The 21,514-nt window shown below is 33.7% G+C and overlaps 1 protein-coding gene across 21 annotated transcripts in view; it reads right to left on the bottom strand.

Moving 5' to 3' along the window:
- Positions 1 to 21,514, bottom strand: part of Syp (synaptotagmin binding cytoplasmic RNA interacting protein) — a 529,002-nt gene extending 507,488 nt beyond the window's left edge. For 3 of the 21 annotated variants that reach the window (XM_075292386.1, XM_075292409.1, XM_075292401.1), the window contains exon 1: positions 21,278 to 21,512. In XM_075292386.1, coding sequence (XP_075148501.1) covers positions 21,278 to 21,314 — 37 coding nt within the window. In that variant the 5' untranslated portion in view covers positions 21,315 to 21,512. Of the gene's footprint in view, positions 1 to 19,121; positions 19,141 to 21,277 lie in introns of those variants that run through there. The other 18 variants (XM_075292408.1, XM_075292400.1, XM_075292397.1 and 15 more) reach the window with 13 other exon arrangements.

Raw genomic sequence — 21,514 nt, 5'->3', positions numbered from 1 at the left:
TGGAGTATATTTTTGGTGAAAACCCCTCATTGTAACAACTAAGAGAATTTCGATGAACGAGTTTTTGTCATGTATTGGGTTTTATACTATTATTAGGTTTTTGTTTTCGATATAAGATACAGTTTTTGCTTATAATACCTCAAAGTACCTTCAGACCATACCGGTCCACCTACGGACGACTTTTTCAATTTTTGATTCCCTACTTTCGATTTTTTCTTTAAAGTACGATTAGTCGACTTTGATCAACATCTAAAGTAGAGATAAAAAAGTCGAAAAAAAGACTTTACCTAATCGATTTTTTGTCAAAAGGTGTTGAGTAGTAGAAGCCTATTTTTTGTAATTTTCAAATTTGACTATGATTTTTGAAAATTGAAATTTCATGTTAATTTCCAAAATTTCAACTTTGACTTTTGTCGATTATCGAAAAGTACATAACGTCACAGTAATGGTAGGTTAATAAATCTAGTCATGACATGTACCAAGGAACATTGTACAATTTAACTAATATATATTAAAAAAAAAACAATTAACTATAACTAAATTTAATTAGTATGAGGCGTTTAGTAAAAGACAACGACAGTATGTGATTGCTTTCTTAGCAATGGCATCAAATGTCCTTCCAAAATAGTTAACAAAATAGAGCAATAGCCAAAGATCCAAACAGTACCCAAAAAATAATAAAGCAATGTCCAAACTCCTACATAGCAATGACCGACAACGAAAAACAATCAGATGAGACATCCATAGCAAAAATTATGAAACTCCATGAAATTAAAGAAGGAATCAGATATAAATAATAACACAAAACAATTCAGAGTGATTGTCCAGTAAAAGAATAAAAGAAACATTCAATACTTGAAAATGTTGAAGCATACAATCAAATATTAGGAGGGCTATGCCACAAACAAAGATGTACCGGAAAAATGAACATAAATAAACCGCCACAACCAAATTTCGGGTTTTCAGACAGTGAATACCAACCAAACAACATAGCTCCACAGACAACCACGAGGAGGATACTTTCAAAGAGCGCACACACAAAAAAAAAATCACATTTCAGTCAAAGTTTTTAAACCAAAATAAAAATACGAAATAAAAACAAACACAAAAAAACAAAACAAAACAAAAAAGTGAAGAGCAGCTTCTAACATGGATAACCACGCACTAGGGTTGCCATATACCAATAAAATAGAATTGAAAAAGTTTAGTTGCTTAATAACTGTATCACATCATCTTTGTAAAATTTCTCAAAAAGACTCACTTAGACTATTCAGTCCATTATGATACTCTCAAACATTTAACTAAAAGTACCCATTACATATGGGCACTTCTAGTATTAACCACTGCAACTTCACTATTATTTTCTTTTGTTGAACCAACCAGATTGTTCCAAAAACATTAACAGACTGCTGAAGTTAACGTTTTCCAGGTCCGCCAGTTATCTAAAGCTATATGCCCCTAAAATTCGCTTACGCCTTACACAAAATGCAGGACACTCACACAAGAGGTGTTTAATTGATTCCTTTTCCTCCGCATCATGACAGTAGTCATTATAACAGGTTGGCTGATAAGTCCCCGGTCTAACAAAGAAAAACACATTTTTTTCTCAATATTCGTTTTTATTATTCAACATAGTTCCCTTCAAGAGCGATACAACGATTATAACGACCTTCCAATTTGTTGATACCATTTTGGTATTACTCCTTCGGTTTTGCCTCAAAATATGCCTCAGTTTCGGCGATCACCTTCAAGAGCGATACAACGATTATAACGACCTTCCAATTTGTTGATACCATTTTGGTAGTACTCCTTCGGTTTTGCCTCAAAATATGCCTCAGTTTCGGCGATCACCTCTTCATTGCAGCCAAATTTTTTCCCTGCGAGCATCCTTTTGAGGTCTGAGAACAAGAAAAAGTCGCTGGGGCCAGATCTGGAGAATACGTTGGGTGGGGAAGCAATTCGAAGGCCAATTCATGAATTTTTGCCATCGCTCTCAATGACTTGTGGCACGGTGCGTTGCCTTGGTGGAGCAACACTTTTTTCTTCTTCATATGAGGCCGGTTTGCCGCGATTTCGATCTTCAAACGCTCCAATAACGCCATATAACAGTCACAGTTGATGGTTTTTCCCTTCTCAAGATAATCGATAAAAATTATTCCATGCGCATCCCAAAAAACAGAGGCCATTACTTTGCCAGCGGACTTTTGAGTCTTTCCACGCTTCGGAGACGGTTAACCGGTCGCTGTCCACTCAGCCGACTGCCGATAGGACTCAGGAGTGTAGTGATGGAGCCATGTTTCATCCATTGTCACATATCGGCGGAAAAACTTGGGTGTATTACGAGTTAACAGCTGCAAACACCGCTCAGAATCATCAACACGTTGTTGTTTTTGGTCAAATGTGAGCTCGCGCTGCACCCATTTTGCACAGAGCTTCCGCATATCCAAATATTGATGAATGATATGGCCAACACGTTCCTTTGATATCTTTAATGCCTCTGCTATGTCGATCAACTTCATTTTACGGTCATTCAAAATCATTTTGTGGATTTTTTTGATGTTTTCGTCGGTAAACACCTCTTTCGGGCGTCCACTGCGTTCACCGTCCTCCGTGCTGATTTCACCACGCTTAAATTTTGCATACCAATCAGTTATTGTTGATTTCCCTGGGGCAGAGTCCGGAAACTCATTATCAAGCCAAGTTTTTGCTTCCATCGTATTTTTTCCCTTCAGAAAACAGTATTTTATCAAAGCACGAAATTCCTTTTTTCCATTTTTTTCACAATAACAAAAGTTGCTTCACAAAAGACGCTCTATCTCACAAACTAATTGACTTACAGACGTCAAATTTTGACACGAATCATTTGAAGGTTGGTACTATATAAAAATAATATGCATTTAATACTAGCGACGCCATCTATGTGTCAGACCGGGGACTTATCAGCCAACCTGTTACTTCGCACCAATAGTTTTTGCAAATTCGCCTATCAGGCAGGGACCCGTTATAGCAGATATTAGAAGTGATATCTGACGTCTTGAGAACACTAGCATATCTAGTGTGCGGTTCAAGTTTATATGGGGCCATATTTGCTTGGTGTCGTTCTAACCCTAGCAATTCTCCCATCGAACATATGTCATCATGACAGCCTTCTCACGCAGTAAGAGCTTGCAGGTAGCCAAAGACAAACCAACAGATTCTAGTTCCCCTGGAATATGTAAGGTAGTTCCTAGTCTTGCTAACTCATCTGCTTCGCAGTTCCCCGGTATGTTCCTATGGCCAGGCACTCATATTAGGTCAATATTGTACTGCTCAACCATCTCTTTGAGAAATTTGCGGTAGTCGATGGCCGTTTTCGAGTTTGGGACCACAGAGTCCAAGGATTTTATTACAGGTTGACTGTCTGAGTATATATTAATGCCAACATTTGTTGGAACATTACTTCTCAGCCAATTCGCCACCTCTCTTATTGCTAATATTTCAGCCTGAAAAACACTACAGTGATTAGGTCATCTTTTCGCTATTCGAAGTTTCAGGTCTTTAGAATATACTCCGAAACCCACTTGTCCATCCAATTTGCAGCCATCATTGTAGAAATCTATATATCTTTTATTCCCCGGGGTCTGTGTACACCACGCCTCACTGTTGGGAATTAGAGTTTCAAACTTTTTGTCGAAAAGTGGTTTCGCCAGAGTGTAATCCACTTGAGGACCGAACTGTGACCGTACATTTTTTCCGACCACAGCGATAGCTCGCGCAACCGCCGTTGTTGCAGCTGACTGTTTGGCCAAAATGTCTAAAGGCAATAGATGCAGCATGACATTAAGGGAATCTGTTCCAGTCATACTGAATGCGGCTTAGATACACAAGCACGAAATACGCTGAACTTTATCTAAACCTGTCGGTTGCTGAAGTGCCGGTCACCAGACTACAACACCATATAGCATTATAGGTCTAATCACTGCCGTGTCCAATACACAATTTTTATCCAATACACAATTTTCGGTTTTAGTCCCCACTTTTTTCCTATTGCATTTTTGCAAGAATACAAAGCTATAGTGACTTTTCGCGCTCTTTCTTCAATATTAAGCTTAAAGTTCAGCTTCCTTTCCAGAATAACGCCAAAGTATTTTGCACACTCACCAAAGGGAATTTCAATACCCCCTAAGGATATGGGCTTCACCGTGGGAGTTTTGCGATCTTTGCAGTACATGACTAATTCTGTCTTTGCAGGATTTACTACAAGACCATTCTCTTTCGCCCATTTCTCAGTCATCCGGAGGGCTCTCTGTGTAACATCTCTGATTGTGGAAGGGAATTTTCCCCTGACTGCTAGAGCCACATCGTCTGCGTATGCCATCACTTTTATCCTTTCTTTTTCTAGGGAAACCAGAAGGTTGTTTATAGCATCATTCCAAAGAAGATATGATAGAACTCCTCCTTGGGGAGTGCCTCTGTTCACATACCTTTGTATGTTTGCTTGTCCTAGTGTGCCCGAAATACGTCTCCTCATTAGCTAGACGAACTGCTAATGAGGTCTAAGTATACCTGGATCAACTTTCAGAGTAGCCAGTCCATTGAATATAGAGCTCGGATGGACGTTATTGAATGCCCCCTCGATGTCTAGAAACGCCACGATTGTGTATTCATCGACAAATAGTGAGCTTTCAATAAAGCTGGCTAGTTCATGCAAAGCCGTCTCAGTAGACCTGTCCTTTGAGTATGCATGCTGTATTTTCGAGAGCAAACTTGAATCTACGCTAGTTCTAAGATAAATATCTAGCATCCTCTCCAGAGTCTTAAGTAGGAATGAGGATAAGCTGATTGGTCGGAAATCCTTCGCACTCGAGTGAGAGGTTTTTCCCGCTTTAAGTATGAAAACGACTTTTGTTTCCCTCCACATTTTGGGGAACATATGCTAAGTTTATACATCCTTTATATATCACCGTCAACCAGGGGATAATTCTTTCATTCACTGCTTGTAACTCCGTCGGAGTTCCATCAGGTTCGGGGTATTTGAATGGCCCAAAGCTATTTAACGCCCTTTTATTCTAGATTCCGATACAATTTCCTCGATAAGAAATGACCGCTGAGCCACTGTGGCACCGCCAGAACATAGGTTAGGTTAGGTAGCAGCCCGATGTATCAGGCTCACTTAGACTATTCAGTCCATCGTGATACCACATTGGTGAACATCTCTCTTATCACTGAGTGCTGCCCGATTCCATGTTAAGCTTAATGACAAGGGACCTCCTTTTTATAGCCTAGTCCGAACGGCGTTCCAAATTGCACTGAAACCACTTAGAGAAGCTTTGAAACCCTCAGAAATGTCACCAGCATTACGGTTCGGTCGAAGCCGGAATCGAACCCACGACCTTGTGTATGCAAGGCGGGCATGCTAACCATTGCACCACGGTGGCTCCCGCCAGAACATGGTTCAACCGTCTGATTTCCAGGAAAATGTGTGTCTCCAGCGTCTCCTCACTGGACGTTGTCCAGTTGCCCTCCGATGTTTTAATGAAACCTGGAGCGGAGTTAGTGGATGCTAGTACCTTGCGTAGTCTGAAAGCCACGGACGTATTCTCAATACTGCTGCAGTAAACATTCCAAGAGTTATGCTGAGCCTTTCTCAGTTCTCGCTTGTATCCTCTCAGATTCTTCTTGTAAGCATCCCAATCCTCAGGAGCTCTGGTGGACTTTGCTTTGTTAAAGAGCTGCCTGCAGGATTCCCTCATATTACTTAACTCCGTAGACCACCATGGTGGTCGATTTTCCCCCCTTGGCTTCCCTCTAGGGCATGCAGCTTTCAGTGAGATGTTGAAAGCCTTAGTAATCCTCTCCACTGCGTATTCGATATCTTCTTGCACAGTACTCATATTTGTCTCTGTTATTTCCGGTATCATCATATCGAACGATTCCCTATACCTATTCCAATGAGCTTTCCTACACGCAGAGAAGGAATATGATCACCTCAAACATGTTTCAAGAGCAAAATGTTATTTTTGTGTGGTGACCATGTTTGTCACTAAAATGTTATTTTCTCGTCAAATATAACCTGCTTGCCGAAATCAGATACATGATTTCCGAGAAAATAACATGGTTGCGAAAGCCATGTTATATGGTCACCACCCAAAAATAACATTTTGCTCTTAAAACATGTTTGAGGTGATCATATTCCTTCTCTGGGTGTAACATTTGGCGGAAAGTAGGGATACAAAAGTGACTAAGATTTTTTAAGATTTTTCAATTATATTCATTTTTATTTTAAATTTATTTTGTGGTAACCCTAAATTATTGCATACAAAACAACAAAAACAGCAATGAAACCGCATGGAATAAAAACTCTGGAAAAAGGCACAAACCCAAAATGTTGTTTTTGCCCAGGGTTAATGACCCAAAAATCTTTACACACACACACACATAGACACAAATGCTGACGAATGAATACTTTGCCACCAAACCGCCAAACGAAAGGCTTTAAATCAACAACAACAACAACAACAACAACAAAACTAACAACACCCATTGCATATAGCTTTTGCAGAACAAACAGAGAAGCATTCGCATGGCATCACATCCTATGGCCTATATCACCATTCAATGCTCAATAATAAAACGAGCCAAAAGTGAGGGAAAATAAAAAAAGAGATTCAATGAGACAGTCGACTGATTATGCCGGTGTTATTATCCGTTTGGCAGAAATATTAGATGATTTTTTTGTTTGTTGCCTTGTGATTGTTATGGTGGGAGGGGAGGGGTCATTCCCTTTGATAAACCATCAATTGGTTCTTGCACCATCATTACCACCCATTGTAAAATTGCATTAAAAAAGATTTTGCCATAATAGAATTGTGGGATGTACATATTGGGGCTACATCCTTAGTTCCACGATTCGTCTATAGATAAAGGTCGATAACGAAATAATGGTAACGTTTATTTTTCTCCGAAATGATGCATATTTCCGACGTAAGCAATTTTCTTTACACACTAAACACTCTGGAAGCGAACTGATGAGCACGTGGAAATCCGAAAAATTTTCTTTCCCAAGAGTTTGAGCTGAATTGCCCAGAGGGAAAATTGCAAAGTACCGCATAAATCATACCTTCTTAACCCATGATTTTCGGATCCTTAATACCTTCCCATATGCCTTCTCCAATAATGCATGCTAAAATGCCTTGCACTTCCTTTCTAAAAAATGCCCGCAAACATTATTCTGTGCCTGTTCTTTGAGAATTGGAAAATGGAGGACCTACACAGAAAAAAATTTCCGTAGTTAAACTAACGCTAAATTTAACTTATTTTTATTGGAAAAAAATTATTTGCTAGTAGTTAAATTTTATTATTTTTTCGGAATTTTCTACAGCTTAATGAAATCTTACTTTTTTTAAGTATGTCTCAAAAATTTTGTGAACTAAACGTGGGTATAAAGTTCAATGACCGTAAATATAAAGTTCGTACGATTCTCAAAAATAGTAAGAATGAACTATTGTATAGTTAAAATGGTGATGATTTGGCGCCAATGATTTTCTTCTTTACTTTTAGTTCATTTTTTCTTCTATGAGATGATGTAATTTCGTGAAATGCACCCAGCAAAAAAATTTGGAAGTTCTTCCAAATGCACAACTTTAAAAGCACTTCCAGACGATGCACTCCCAATGATGTTCTTTATTTTAACTACCCAGAAAGTTCTTTTAATTCAATTTTTATAACCTGGTTTTTTTATACAACGCCTGTTGAAATGGAGGACTTCCGTCCTGTGACAAGCCCATGTTAAATTCATCGCTTCTGCGACAATTTTGCACCACTTCCGGATCCATAAAGAACATTTTCATTACTTTTTTGGCGACGCTTTTTTTGCTGGGAAGTTAAAAAGTACAACAGGGCATTAAATTTTCCTGGTTTTAACAACGCTTTGGGGAAATCTCAAAATGTGGAGTAAAATTTAGTTCAATTTTCGTGCGAGGTAGTTCATTCTTCCTATAAAACAGTTCACTTTTTTTCGGTGTACATTATTGTTATAAGAACGAAATTTCAGTTTTACAGACTGTTTTAATCAAATCTTGAAAATCCAAATTGTAAATATAGTAGACATACAGGATATATCTACATTGATGTTTATATCCTGCAACCTTAGTTATACAGGTGTCTTACAAAACATGTCATATGCTGTGGAAGTCACACTCTTCAACTTTTTTGTTGCTTATAAAAGGAGCTCTAGTTGTCCTATTTCTCTATGCAAAGAATAGCACATGTCCTGGGAATTGTATCCTAAAACCAGTTCTAAACTACATTGTGAAAACGAATAAATTCTCTAAGCAATCGTTATCCTTGTTCAAACGGCAGCAAAAAAAAATTAGCTCACTTAGGTCTTCATGTTTCCAACATCCGTCACACCTTTGCTCCTGTCCTCTTCCTTGAGGAAGCAATAGTTTATTTTATTTATTTACATTACATACTAACCCGATATGAAAACAAGCACCAGAAATACAACAAGGATTGCTGTCCGTCATAGGTATCGTAGGTCATTTTAATTTGCTTTTTCAATTCACTTCATTTTGTTGTTTTATGATAACAATTTAGATCTCCCCTTGTATATGTTTAATTCACCCCCAGAGAATATTCCCCATATAAAAGGAAAATGTTCTTCACTAGCAATTGTACAAGAAGTATGACGACAACAAGAACAATTGGTCGGTGATCGAAGATACATGCATAGAATCGCAGGACAACGTCAGGACTATGAACTGTCCTCAATGAAGGTAGTGAAGTGGAATAACAACAATAGGCAAATAAAATTGAATACAGGAAATGAGAACTTTAACTCGTTCACTACGATAATGTTTAACCCTATCAGTAAAGAGTCTTATGGGATTCTTGACTATTGCGCATTCTGTCTCCTAATGTAGATGTACGCAAAAAGTAGTTATTTTTTGTAAACCTTTGCCCTAATGCTGATCAATGAAAGACAATTTAGTAGGGAACATTTTTGGTATTATCCTGTCAATAAGGATATTGAGACAACTACATGTGGATAATTAGCTTAGAACAAAGGAAATAGCATGCCTCCTAGGAAATGTGGCGGCAAAAATAACTACAGTGAAATGGATGAAGTAGCCAGATAACATACACTGAAGGAAAATGTTCGGTATTTGGGTTTGCGATTAGAATATATGCTGGTTAGTGGAAAACCACGTAATAGTGGTATTGGAAAAATTCCTGGATTTACAGTATCGTTCAGACTGGATCAGAGGATGTGGATTGGGGTGAACCCTGTTGAAACAGAGCCGGTACTCTTCACTAGTAGAAGCAAGATCATTGGATACCAAGCTCCTCAATATCAAGGGACGAAATTAAGTCTCTCGAAATCAGCACGATACTTGGGAGTTCTTTTGGACTCTAAACTGAACTGGACGGCAAGATGATGACATTTGCAGAGGTTGTTTGCACCCGGAAGTTACGGAAGACTCGTACTACTTCTGCAACCTTCTGTCCGGCATTATCCTTTAGAGATACTGGGGCTCCATTTCATTCAGACTTATTTTTTCTATAGAAATAAAATTTTGTAAAATTTTCTATAAAAAATACAATTGTAAAAATTTTCTACAAAAATAAAATTTTGTAAAAATTTTCTATAGAAATAAAGTTTTGTAAAAATTTTTTATAGAAACAAAATTTTGGACAAATTTTTCTATAGAAATAAAATTTTGACCAATTTTTCTGTAGAAATAAAATTTTGACAAAATTTTCTATAGAAATAAAATTTTGTAAAATTTTCTATAAAAATAAAATTTTTACAAAATTTCCTATAGAAATAAAATTTTGATAAAATTTTCTATAGAAATAAAATTTTTTAAAAATTTTCTATAGCAATGAAATTTTGACAAAATTTTCTATAGAAATAAAATTTTGACAAAATTTTGTATAGATATAAAATTTTCTACAGAAATAAAATTTTTGGTACAATTTTCTACTGAGTAGAAAAACAGACAGCGAAGTAACAAGACAGCGGAAAAAAATCCTTGAAAACGGTTCTGACGAAATATCGGAAAATAAAAAAAGACAAGAAACCAACAATTTCAAGTTTAATTTAGAGACCTATAGCCGAGATTATGAGATAAAAAATCATAAAAATTAAAATAAAAAGGTCAACAATATCAACAACAAACACAAAATAAAATTTTTACAACGTTTTCTATAGAAATAAAATTTTGACAAAATAGTCTATAAAAAAAAGGTTTGACAAAATTTTCTATAGAAAAAAAATTTACAAAATTTTCTATAGGAATGAAATTTTGACAAAATTTTCTATATGAATAAAATTGTGACAAAAATTTCGATCGAAAAAAAGTTTTCTATAGAAATAAAATTTTGCAAAAAATTTTATACTACTGCAATAGATAAAGTAGACGAGAGCAGTGATGCTCCATTAAAATAGTAATTGTTTTGGGATCATTGGCTCATATATCAAATCGCCTCTGAAGAAGAAATTCAATGATAAATGCGAAATATTAGGAACGATGGATTAAAAATAAATAAAGGAAACTAAGATCTCAAGCTTTATAAAACTATTGCCATTTATTAGAAAGAAAATGTTGACAAAAATTTTCTATAAAAATACAGTTTTGACAAAATTTTCTATAGAAATAAATTTTTAAAAAATTTCCTATAGAAATAAAATTTTGAAAAAATTTTCTATAGAAATAAAATTTCTATAGAAATACATTTTTAAAAACTTTCCTATAGAAATAAAATTTTGACAAACTTTTCTATATAAATAAATTTTTAACAAAATTTCTTACAGAAATAAATTTTTTTAAAAATTTTCTACAGAAATAAAATTTTGCAAAAATTTTCTATAGAAATGAAATTTTGACAAAATTTTCTATAGAAATAAAATTTTGACAAAATTTTCTATAGAAATAAAATTTTTGACAACATTTTCTATAGAAATAAATTTTGAAAAAATTTCCTATAGAAATAAAATTTTGACAAAATTTTCTATTGAAATAAAATTTCTATAGAAATACATTTTGAAAAAATTCCTTATAGAAATAAAATTTTGACAACATTTTCTACAGAAATAAATTTTTAAGAGAATTTCCTATAGAAACAAATTTTTTTTAAAAATTTTCTGTAGAAATAAAATTTTGCAAACATTTTCTATAGAAATGAAATTTTGACAAAATTTTCTATATATAATTTATATATATAATTTATATAGACAAAATTTTGTATAGATATAAAAGTTTCTATAGAACTAAAATTGTTGGTACAATTTTCTACTGAGTAGAAAAACAGACAGCGAAGTAACAAGACAGCGGAGGAAATCCTTTAAAGCGGTTCTGACGAAGTCAAGCGAAATATCGGAAAATAAAAAAAAAAAAACAAGAAACCAACAATTTCAAGTTTAATTTAGAGACCTATAGCCGAGATTATGAGATAAAAAATCCTAAAAATTAAAATAAAAAGGCTAACAATATCAACAACAAACACAAAATAAAATTTTGACAAAATTTTCTATAGCAATAAAATTTTGACAAAATCGTCTATAAAAATAAAGTTTTGACAAAATTTTCTACAGAAAAAAATTGACAAAATTTTCTATATGACAAAAATTTCGATAAAAAAATTCTATAGAAATAAAATTTTGCAAAAAATTTCTATAGAAATAAAATTTTGACAAAATTTTCTATAGAAATAAAATTTTGACAAAATCGTCTATAAAAATAAAATTTTGCAAAAATTTTCTATAGAAAGAGAAAAATTGACAAAATTTTCTATAGGAATAAAATTTTGACAACATTTTCTATATGAATAAAGTTGTGACAAAACTTTCTATAGAAATAAAATTATGACAAAATTTTCGATCGAAAAAAACATTTTACAAAAATTTTCTATAGAAATAAAATTTTGCAAAAATATTCTATAGAAATAAAATTTTGTAAAAAATTTCTATAGAAATAAAATTTTGACAAAATCGTCTATAAACATAAAATTTTGCAAAAAATTTCTATAGAAAAAAAATTGACACAATTTTCTATAGGAATAAAATTTTGACAACATTTTCTATATGAATAAAATTGTGACAAAACTTTCTATAGAAATAAAATTATGACAAAATTTTCGATCGAAAAAAAATTTACAAAAATTTTCTATAGAAATAAAATTTTGGCAAAAATTTCTGTAGAAATAAAATTTTGACAAAATTTTCTATAGAAGTAACATTTTCACAAAATTTTCTATAGAAATAACAAAATTTATTGGTAAATTATATTTGGGTCGAGTGGCAACCGTGGACCCTAGCCACTGAGGTAAAAATCTGTGGAACAAGTAAATTTTTTGATTCTATAGAAATAAAATTTTGACAAAATCGTCTATAAAAATAAAATTTTGCAAAAATTTTCTATAGAAAGAAAAAATTGACAAAATTTTCTATAGGAATAAAATTTTGACAACATTTTCTATATGAATAAAGTTGTGACAAAACTTTCTATAGAAATAAAATTATGACAAAATTTTCGATCGAAAAAAACATTTTACAAAAATTTTCTATAGAAATAAAATTTTGCAAAAATATTCTATAGAAATAAAATTTTGCAAAAATTTTCTATAGAAATAAAATTTTGACAAAATCGTCTATAAACATAAAATTTTGCAAAAAATTTCTATAGAAAAAAAATTGACACAATTTTCTATAGGAATAAAATTTTGACAACATTTTCTATATGAATAAAATTGTGACAAAACTTTCTATAGAAATAAAATTATGACAAAATTTTCGATCGAAAAAAAAATTTACAAAAATTTTCTATAGAAATAAAATTTTGGCAAAAATTTCTGTAGAAATAAAATTTTGACAAAATTTTCTATAGAAGTAACATTTTCACAAAATTTTCTATAGAAATAACAAAATTTATTGGTAAATTATATTTGGGTCGAGTGGCAACCGTGGGCCCAAGCCACTGAGGTAAAAATCTGTGGAACAAGTAAATTTTTTGATATGGTTGTTGCTCTTTAATCTGGTCTTTCTGCACTCAAAAAAAAATTACTTTTATCCAAAGATTTTGACCTTCCCTTAAGGATTTTGGTATTGATTCCGAGCCAAGGATGCGGCTTCTTTGAAATGAAGTAATTTTTAGCGACCTATCTGGTTTTAAATCTAGGACCAATAAAATTAAAATTGGGATACATATCTCATTTATCAAATGTTCATTATCTTTTCGCGGTTTATTAATAAAGGTACTCACGTACAAACAAATGTCAGTTTAAAAATCCAAATTATAACGGATACTTCAAAGTAAAAAATGCTGTCTTAATTCCAAAAAAGCTTTAAACCAAATTCGCTAAATCCTAAAAAAAATCTTAGTCTATATTTGAAGCTTTTTTATCTTAAATCTATAGTTTCAATATTTCAGTTAATTTAAGGAACATTTCAGTTAATTTAAGGACATCAAAATGTGTTTCTTTACTTTAAGGAAAATTAGACTTAGTTCCAAGACATGCGACTTTAACGGAAGGGCGCGAATTTACAAAATTTGTGTCATAAAATTTAATGAAAAAAAATTGAAGCAAAGATTATAAACTTTATTTTAATTAAAATTTTATTATTTTAAAGAAAATTGTCCTTAATATTTTTAAAATTTCGCATCCTAAAATTTAGGTTGCATAATCACGTAAATATTTTTTTCAGTGTGACTAAAAATTTTTTGACCTCACCCAATATCCTGGTTTGGTCCTTCTCTGTTAGGAGTTTTTATTCTCCTGCCAAATTTGTTTAAATAGTTTTTGGAATTTTTTTAAGTTTGATTAGTGCCTTTACATTGATAACATCTATGATACGACCTCACTTCAAAAACAACAATTTTTCTTTGACTTTAAATTCGTCGAAAGTTCTATGAAAGCAAATAGGACCAGTATTTCTCTTCCGATTGCTGTCATGAAACTATAATTTTCTACAGTAATATGCTGGCATTGCCTCCTCTAGGGAGGTGGCCAGGGACACATTTATATACGGATGTGTGCTATTGTATGTACATCTAACTGCATAACCTTTACATTGCACCTTAACATGAAAATGTCAAGCAATTTACTTTGTATCCTGTAAAATGTGTCCATTTTTTTTGTGATCAAGTGAACAGTGAACAAGTAAAATATAAAAAACAAATGTCCAACAGGAAACCTAGGTCCTGTTTATTTGCCATGTGACTCTTTTGGTATAATTTGCTTCATGTAATGTCGCCATCCCCCCTTTGAGATTGCAAACAATTTGTAGAAAATTTTTGCTAGCATAGGAGAATATTTCATTTTTTTTATTATAGGCCAGCTATAATGTACGCCGTCTATAACACCGCACTAGGCAGTAACTTTGCCCTAGAAGTGTTGGTGATGACCAATCCGCCGTACTACATAACAATGGACTGCATGATATTGGTGTTTTTTTGGCGCATTGTAAACCATTATTCCCCGTGTTGGTGATGTTCACTATTTCCTATTGTTTTTAAAATTTGTTTTGTCTCTTATTCATGGTACTTTTTTTATACATGACAGTGTAGGTAAATTCCTGTATGTTTGCATCAATGTTCTTTATTTACTCTATTTTGTCTGGGACATCAATTAAACTTTAATGTCCACAGACAAAAACAGATGTCATAATTAATTTACAAATTCTGATTTGAGCTAGGGTTACTAACATACTTGTCTAACAATGCCGGAAGGTTGTTATATTGGGATTTCAGAGAATAGAATGAAACGTATATACGAAAAGACAAAATTAATTCCGTAAATTGTCTGAAATACACCTTAAACCAAGTGGTATTTTACGCCATATGCGTTTTTCAACTTTACGAACCCTACTGATTTTGGGTTTATTGGGACATTTGGGCGATGTTATATCAGAGCTGTCCTTGTGTAATGGTTAGCACACCGCTTTACATTTATATGTTTTTTATTTCAATTTATTTTAGCACTTCAAAGCCTTTAAAAGACCGATTTAGAGCCACCGTGGTGCAATGGTTAGCATGCCCGCCTTGCATAAACAAGGTGGTGGGTTCTATTTCTGCTTCGACCGAACACCAAAAAGTTTTTCAGCGGTGGATTATCACACCTCATTAATGCATTTGAGCTTAATATGGAATCGGGCAGCACTCAGTGATAAGAGAGAAGTTCACCAATGTGGTGTCACAATGGACTGAATAGTCTAAGTGAGCCTGATACATCGGGCTGTCACCTAACCTAACCTACTCTTCATCACAGTTTTAAACGAACACCAAAAAGTGTTTCAATTACGTTTTAATCTTTTCTCAGAGTTACTGACCATTTCTGAGAATTAACGTCTTCATATCATCTATTCCAATTCCATCAGGCAGTATTGAGGTGATGTATTACACAGTGCAACACAAAAAATCCAAACAAAAGATCACTCAACCCAGCCGAAAGTACTCGATGAGAAAAGAAAAGTAAATATTGGATTTTGCTAGATTGGTTTCCGTTCGACTTTTATGCGCCTCTAAATTTTTGTAGCCAAATTCGATTTTGAGCACTTTTTGCAATTTACGTATGGCCATAGCTCGAAAAAGGCTGTGAATTTATTTTTGATATATTCAGCAAAGTTGTAGCATTTGACTTGGCCAACAAAAATGCTGAATAAAGTAAGCCGGGAAATGTTCACCTTCATTCTCAAAATCACAAAAATGTCGAAAAAAAATTAACACTTTTATCACAGATTTTTTCGATTTTCGACTACTGCTCTTAAACTATTGAAAATTTCACCAAGTAGATGAGCAAAGAAATGAAGCCTATAAAACTATGAACAACTTTGTAGTACATGCTAACTTCATATGACCACTCCTTGATACAGATTTTGCCATACAAATGTGGTTGATTTTCATTTTGAATAACAACAACGATTCGATGGCGAAATAATTCCGACAGTGAACTACCCCAAGATACTCGGGGTCACATTCGGCAGCCTTTTTAAGTCGTCTGCCCATGCCACTGCAATTTGTAACAAGCTCTGTGGTAGAAACAAGGTCCTCAAGTCACTTGCCGGCAGTACTTGGGGTGCGGACAAAGAAACCTTGTTGACTACCTATAAGGCAATTGACCGGTCAGTAGTAAACTAGTGTGGACACCTCAGACAAGCGGCACGCAGTGGAATAACATCCAGACCTGTCAGAACGCTGCCCTTAGAACAGCAACAGGATGTCTCCGCAGTACACCCCTGGATCACCTTTATGCGGAGACCAAAATCATCCCGGTGCGTCGACACAACTAAATGTTGTCAAAGCAGTACCTCCTGGGTTGCTATCGAAGTTGTCATCCAAATAACAATCTTGTGGATAGGCAACCTCCACCCAGGAATGTAAGGGTTGATCTTCACCTTATAGAGCCCGAGATCCAGCGTTACAAAAGTGAGCCTCTAGATCAGGCAACATATCAGACAGGTCTGAACAGGATTCATGAGGATGCTGCAGCTGAAGCGGTGAGAAGCTACAAGGTTAATTCTGTTCTCGGAGTCCGACCACCGCCCATAGCATCGGAGGAAAGAGAGCTCCCAAGGCAGACTAGGGTAGTTTTAGCCTCAATTCCTACCCATCAGTGATTGATAGCAGCGTAGCTGACGTGTGTCCCATCTGTAACCAAGGGCCACATGACACTCATCACCTTTTTGCCTGCCCAGCTAAACCTACCCGACTCACCACCAGATCACTCTGGACGCACCCCACTCTTGTCGCAGAATTCCTAGATCTGGACATCAGCTGAAGCACAAAAGCATTGAACAGATTGGATGAAATTACATTAAAACTGTTACAACAATTTGTAAAAATAAAAATAATAAAATTGCAAAAGGAGTATGAAGGAGTGGTCTATGAAATTTATCATAAAACGAAAGAACATCAAAATATTGTGCAAAAATTAATATAGTTCGTGAAAATTCTTACACCCATATACTCTTTCACATTTACAGGCTGCATAGGTAGATGATAATCAACTGAAATCCCATCATATGCACATGGACAAACCTCCAATCAGGGCTGCCAATAAAATTTTAAGAAAAATCGTCACTTTTTCCCGAAAAAATCGTCATAATCGGCACTTGCATTATAAAAATCGTCCAAAAATCGGAAATTTAAATTTAAATAAATGCATCCAGATTTTATATCCTAACCCACATAGTGTTTAGGAAATAATAACTTTTATTGACTTTAGACTCCATAAAACATACTGATCGACTCAGAATCACCTCCTGAGTCGATCTATTCGTATTCGTCCGTTCACTGGTCGGTCTGTCTATGTATTGTTCGCACACCCATAGAAGGAATATGATCACCTCAACCATGTTTCAAGAGCAAAATTATATTTTTGAATGGTGACCATGTAACATGTTTGTCGCAACCATATTATTTTCTCGGAGATTATGTGTCTGATTTCGGCAAGCATATTATTTTTGGCGAGAAAAAAAATATTTTTGCCATAAACATGTTACATGGTCACCATCCAAAAATAACATTTTGCTCTTGAAACATGGTTGAGGTGATCATATTCCTTCTCTGCGTGCAGGATTCCGGTCGCAATTATTTTGATGAAACTTGATTCAGTGCTTTTTGGGCACAAGGACGAACGCTATTGAATTTGGAAAAAAATCGGATCACATTTAAATACAGGCCCCATATATATAGGCATCGCTCAATTTCAACAAGTGGCGTCGTATTGAGTTAAATAGGTCGTCTTCAAATTTAATACCAAGTAATTAAGTATTCTTAAAGTAAGCAAAATTTAATCAAAATCGGTTTTCGAATTCGCTCGATTTTTCCAAATTTTTGAACCGAGTAAATATCGTCATTTTCGAAGCAAAAATCGGAAACTGCTATTTTTTGAGTCAAAAATCGTCAAAATGCCGATAAATCGGCAAAATTGGCAGCCCTGCCTCCAATATATAATTTCACTTTCCGCTTGGGTAATAAATAAGGCTATGGTAGATTGCAGCAAATATAATTATAACTGTCCCAAAACTATTTCCAATGTTAAAGGATAGTAAAGATTAAACAAAACGAAATAGTTTCCGTTTTATGACTAACATTTATTTCATTTTCCCTGACGATCTTCCCTGGTCATTCAAGATTATCACTTATTTCCACATGGGGTTTCGCGGTATTCAGGGTTTATTGTTATTGTTGTTGTGGCAGTTTGTTGTGTTTTCATCCTTTTAATTTTGCGCTGTTGGTACATTATCTTTTCGAGATTTGAAATCTACTTTTTATAAGGCAAATGATAGTTGAAATCTATTAAAAGTGGATTTTGGAAGTGTAATGTGAATGAGGTATTAGCTTGTATCTAGATCGAGAGACCCTGCGACTTAGACGGGATACGTCCAGAGTGATGTGGTAATGAGGCGAGTAGGTCTGTCTGCATAAGCGAAAAAGTGAAGCGTTATGTAGCCCTTGATTACACAGGGGACACACGTCAGCAATGTCGCTATCAATCACTAGGAATTGAGGCGGTTGCACTTGCCTGATCTTAATTGGGTCAAAAATAATCTACTCTTTGGTGGGAGGTCTCTTTCCTCCGGTGCTATGGGCGGTGGTCGAACTCCAAAAACATGATTAGCTGTGTAGCTGTTCACCACTTCAGCTAAGGTATCCTGAAGAATCCAGATCAGAGCAGCCTTGTATGCTGCCTTTCAGGGTTTTTTTTTGAGGATAGTGTTGATAGAGGCGTTATTAGTCCATATAAATTAAAAACGTAATCACTCAACCAATGTCCAATGGAACCTTAGCCTTAATCTTAAATTATAATTATATTTTCTTATGGACTTTAAAAGAATCAACATCACTCCATCTATACGGGTTTTCGAAAACAGATAGGAAACTTTGTCCTCAACAAGAAAAGCTTATGAAGGGATCCACCATGAAATGTCATGGTTGTGTTCATGTTCGTAAGATGCATGATTTCCGGCAAGCTTTCATTTTATATGATCATAATTAATTTTGCAACACATTTATTTCCGGCCATATTGAATATCCTTACCGATTGTTTCAATTGACGTTGATACTTTAGGTTATGTTACTTTTTCTAATAATTTTTTAAAAGAAATGTACATATGTATAAGAAATTGTCTAGCTCACCTTTCTTTCTATAAATTATAGACTTATCTATACGTTGGAAAGACGAAAGCAGCAATAATGGCTTGATTTTTAAATGCAATAACAAATTCCGCGGTTTTTTTGTGAATATTGTTTTTTCAGTTTTTGTAATAGTATACACTCCGTTTTTACAACAGCACTTAAACACAATATCGAAACTCGCACATTTTTTACACAAATTTTCTATTTATTTCAGCGTATTGATTTAAGAGAATTTTTCTTTTTTATTTGCCATAGAACATTCGAATCTATTTTCTTTTCACTGACAATTCACAATGACAATGCAACACTGCATAGGAATGAATGAAATACAAAAACAAAAACACCCACAACTGTTATTACCGGTAGTAACAAAATAATGTAGTTGCCACATTATAGGTATTTGTTGAATGTTATATTTGAATCCATTTGAATAACGGATTTAATAAAATTCAAACAAAAAACACAACCCTAACGCTTGACTATTTGCCGTCAGTATTTAAACGTTGTGGATAATATGAAATTCTGACCAATAAACACAAGAATGTGCAGTTTTCATATTCAGCACCTTCTAAATTTGGGATTATACCCCATTCTAAAAATAAATTCAAGTGGCCGTACTAAAAAGTTAATCCATCATGAAAGATAGTGTCGATTTATTTTAGAATTTTAACTAAAATATTTTAATAATTCCAATATAATACAAATAACTTAATACTTTTCGTCAAATTGTAGAAAATTTATTATAAATAATGCATTTTATTCTGAGATATTTTTGAAGGAAAAATTGGATTTAACAATTTTTAAATGTCTTCATTTAACTTCTTTACAGGCATACCTTATGTAAATGTTATACATTTTAGAAAACTACGATCCTAATTTAATTAAAATTAATTCATTTTCAAAAAAATTTGTACTATTTTGTGCGAATTTGCATTATAGTAAAATTATATATCTCACTGTATAAACCTCTTTTTAATTGTTACTTTTCATGTCATTAAAGGGCCTGTTCGAAACCAAAACTTTTTACTAGCATTGGTAAAAATTTAACGTAAATCGAGGTGAGTATAATTTCACTATCCCAGGGCTAGTAAGAAATTTGACATTTGCTGAAAATTCGTGGCATTTACGACATCACTAGGCTTGGCATGTTTTGATTATATCAAAACAAACAAAAAGTAGTTTTATTTGTTAAAGAAATGAGTACTCCAAATTAGCAGTTGGTTTTCACCATAATAAAAAGTTTGGGTTTCGAACAGACCCAAAGTAAAGGTGGGGTATTAAGTTCGAGTTTATCCGCTAAAATCGTCATTTTTTTCACTTTTCTTTAACAATCCATTTTAAGGAATACAAACTTTGTGAAAATTTGCTTTGGGCTATTCCCCATCAAGTTGTAATAAAATTTGCAATAAATATGTCTAATTTTATGCCTCGAACTTAATACTCACCTTATGCGAAAAAATAATTAGAATAGGTAAATATTTCTCAAATTTGCGGCAATGTTTAACCAAAATCAACTAATTTTCACGAGCACAATAAAGTTAAACCTCCTATAGAATTTTCTTTTTGTCTTCCATAAGGGTATGAAATATAAAAATTAATCTCAAATTTGTGCTAATGAAAACCGATTTTTTTCACAATTTCTTAAATTAGAGCTCTCATCATTATTAAAAACAATTTTTGAGCTTATTTTAAAGTTTATACCCTGTTTTCTAACTCAATTTTTCTTTCGTATTTCAATGAAAGAAAATTTATTTTGGTTCTTCCACTCCGAAAGGCAAGTCACCACATATTTTGAACGTCAAGAAAACATTTTTATAATTTTTTCTTAGTTCAAAAATATAAAAGTATTCGATTTGAATCGAATTCCAGTGACTGCTTTCATACAATTTACAGGAACAGGACATTCGTCAATTAGAAAAGCTTACAAATATTACCAGCATTACTAAGAAGAGATAATCCAAGGCTGCGAAACTTTTTGATGTTTGGTAGAAACTGGCATTGAAGCCTTTAGCCTTTTTATTAAGAATTTCATTTATATGAGCTATTATGATTCAACTTATTAATTCATGCCTCTCGTCAGTAGGTTCAAAAATACAGATATTTCCATTTTTTATGAAGAGGTTATATTTTAAAATTTGTAACAAAAAATGTTTTACCTTTTTGTCGATAAACTGGAGAAAGAACCGATGCCATAGCTTTTAGAAAAAATCTTTGACCAAAATTCACAAAATGAATGTTATAGTTCGTTCACAGGGATCCGCTTTAAGTTTTCTTTATTTAATATTAAATTCTTTTTAATATTGCACAAGGTTATTGTAGATATATGGATTCTTTTAGAATTTTTTTTTTATTGAACCAATGATTCGATTTTTTGCCAAGAATGTTAGAAATTT

This window comes from Haematobia irritans, chromosome 1 (assembly GCF_050003625.1).
Source record: "Haematobia irritans isolate KBUSLIRL chromosome 1, ASM5000362v1, whole genome shotgun sequence".
Classification (NCBI taxonomy): Eukaryota; Metazoa; Arthropoda; class Insecta; order Diptera; family Muscidae; genus Haematobia; species Haematobia irritans.
This window is presented reverse-complemented; position numbering and strand designations above follow the sequence as displayed.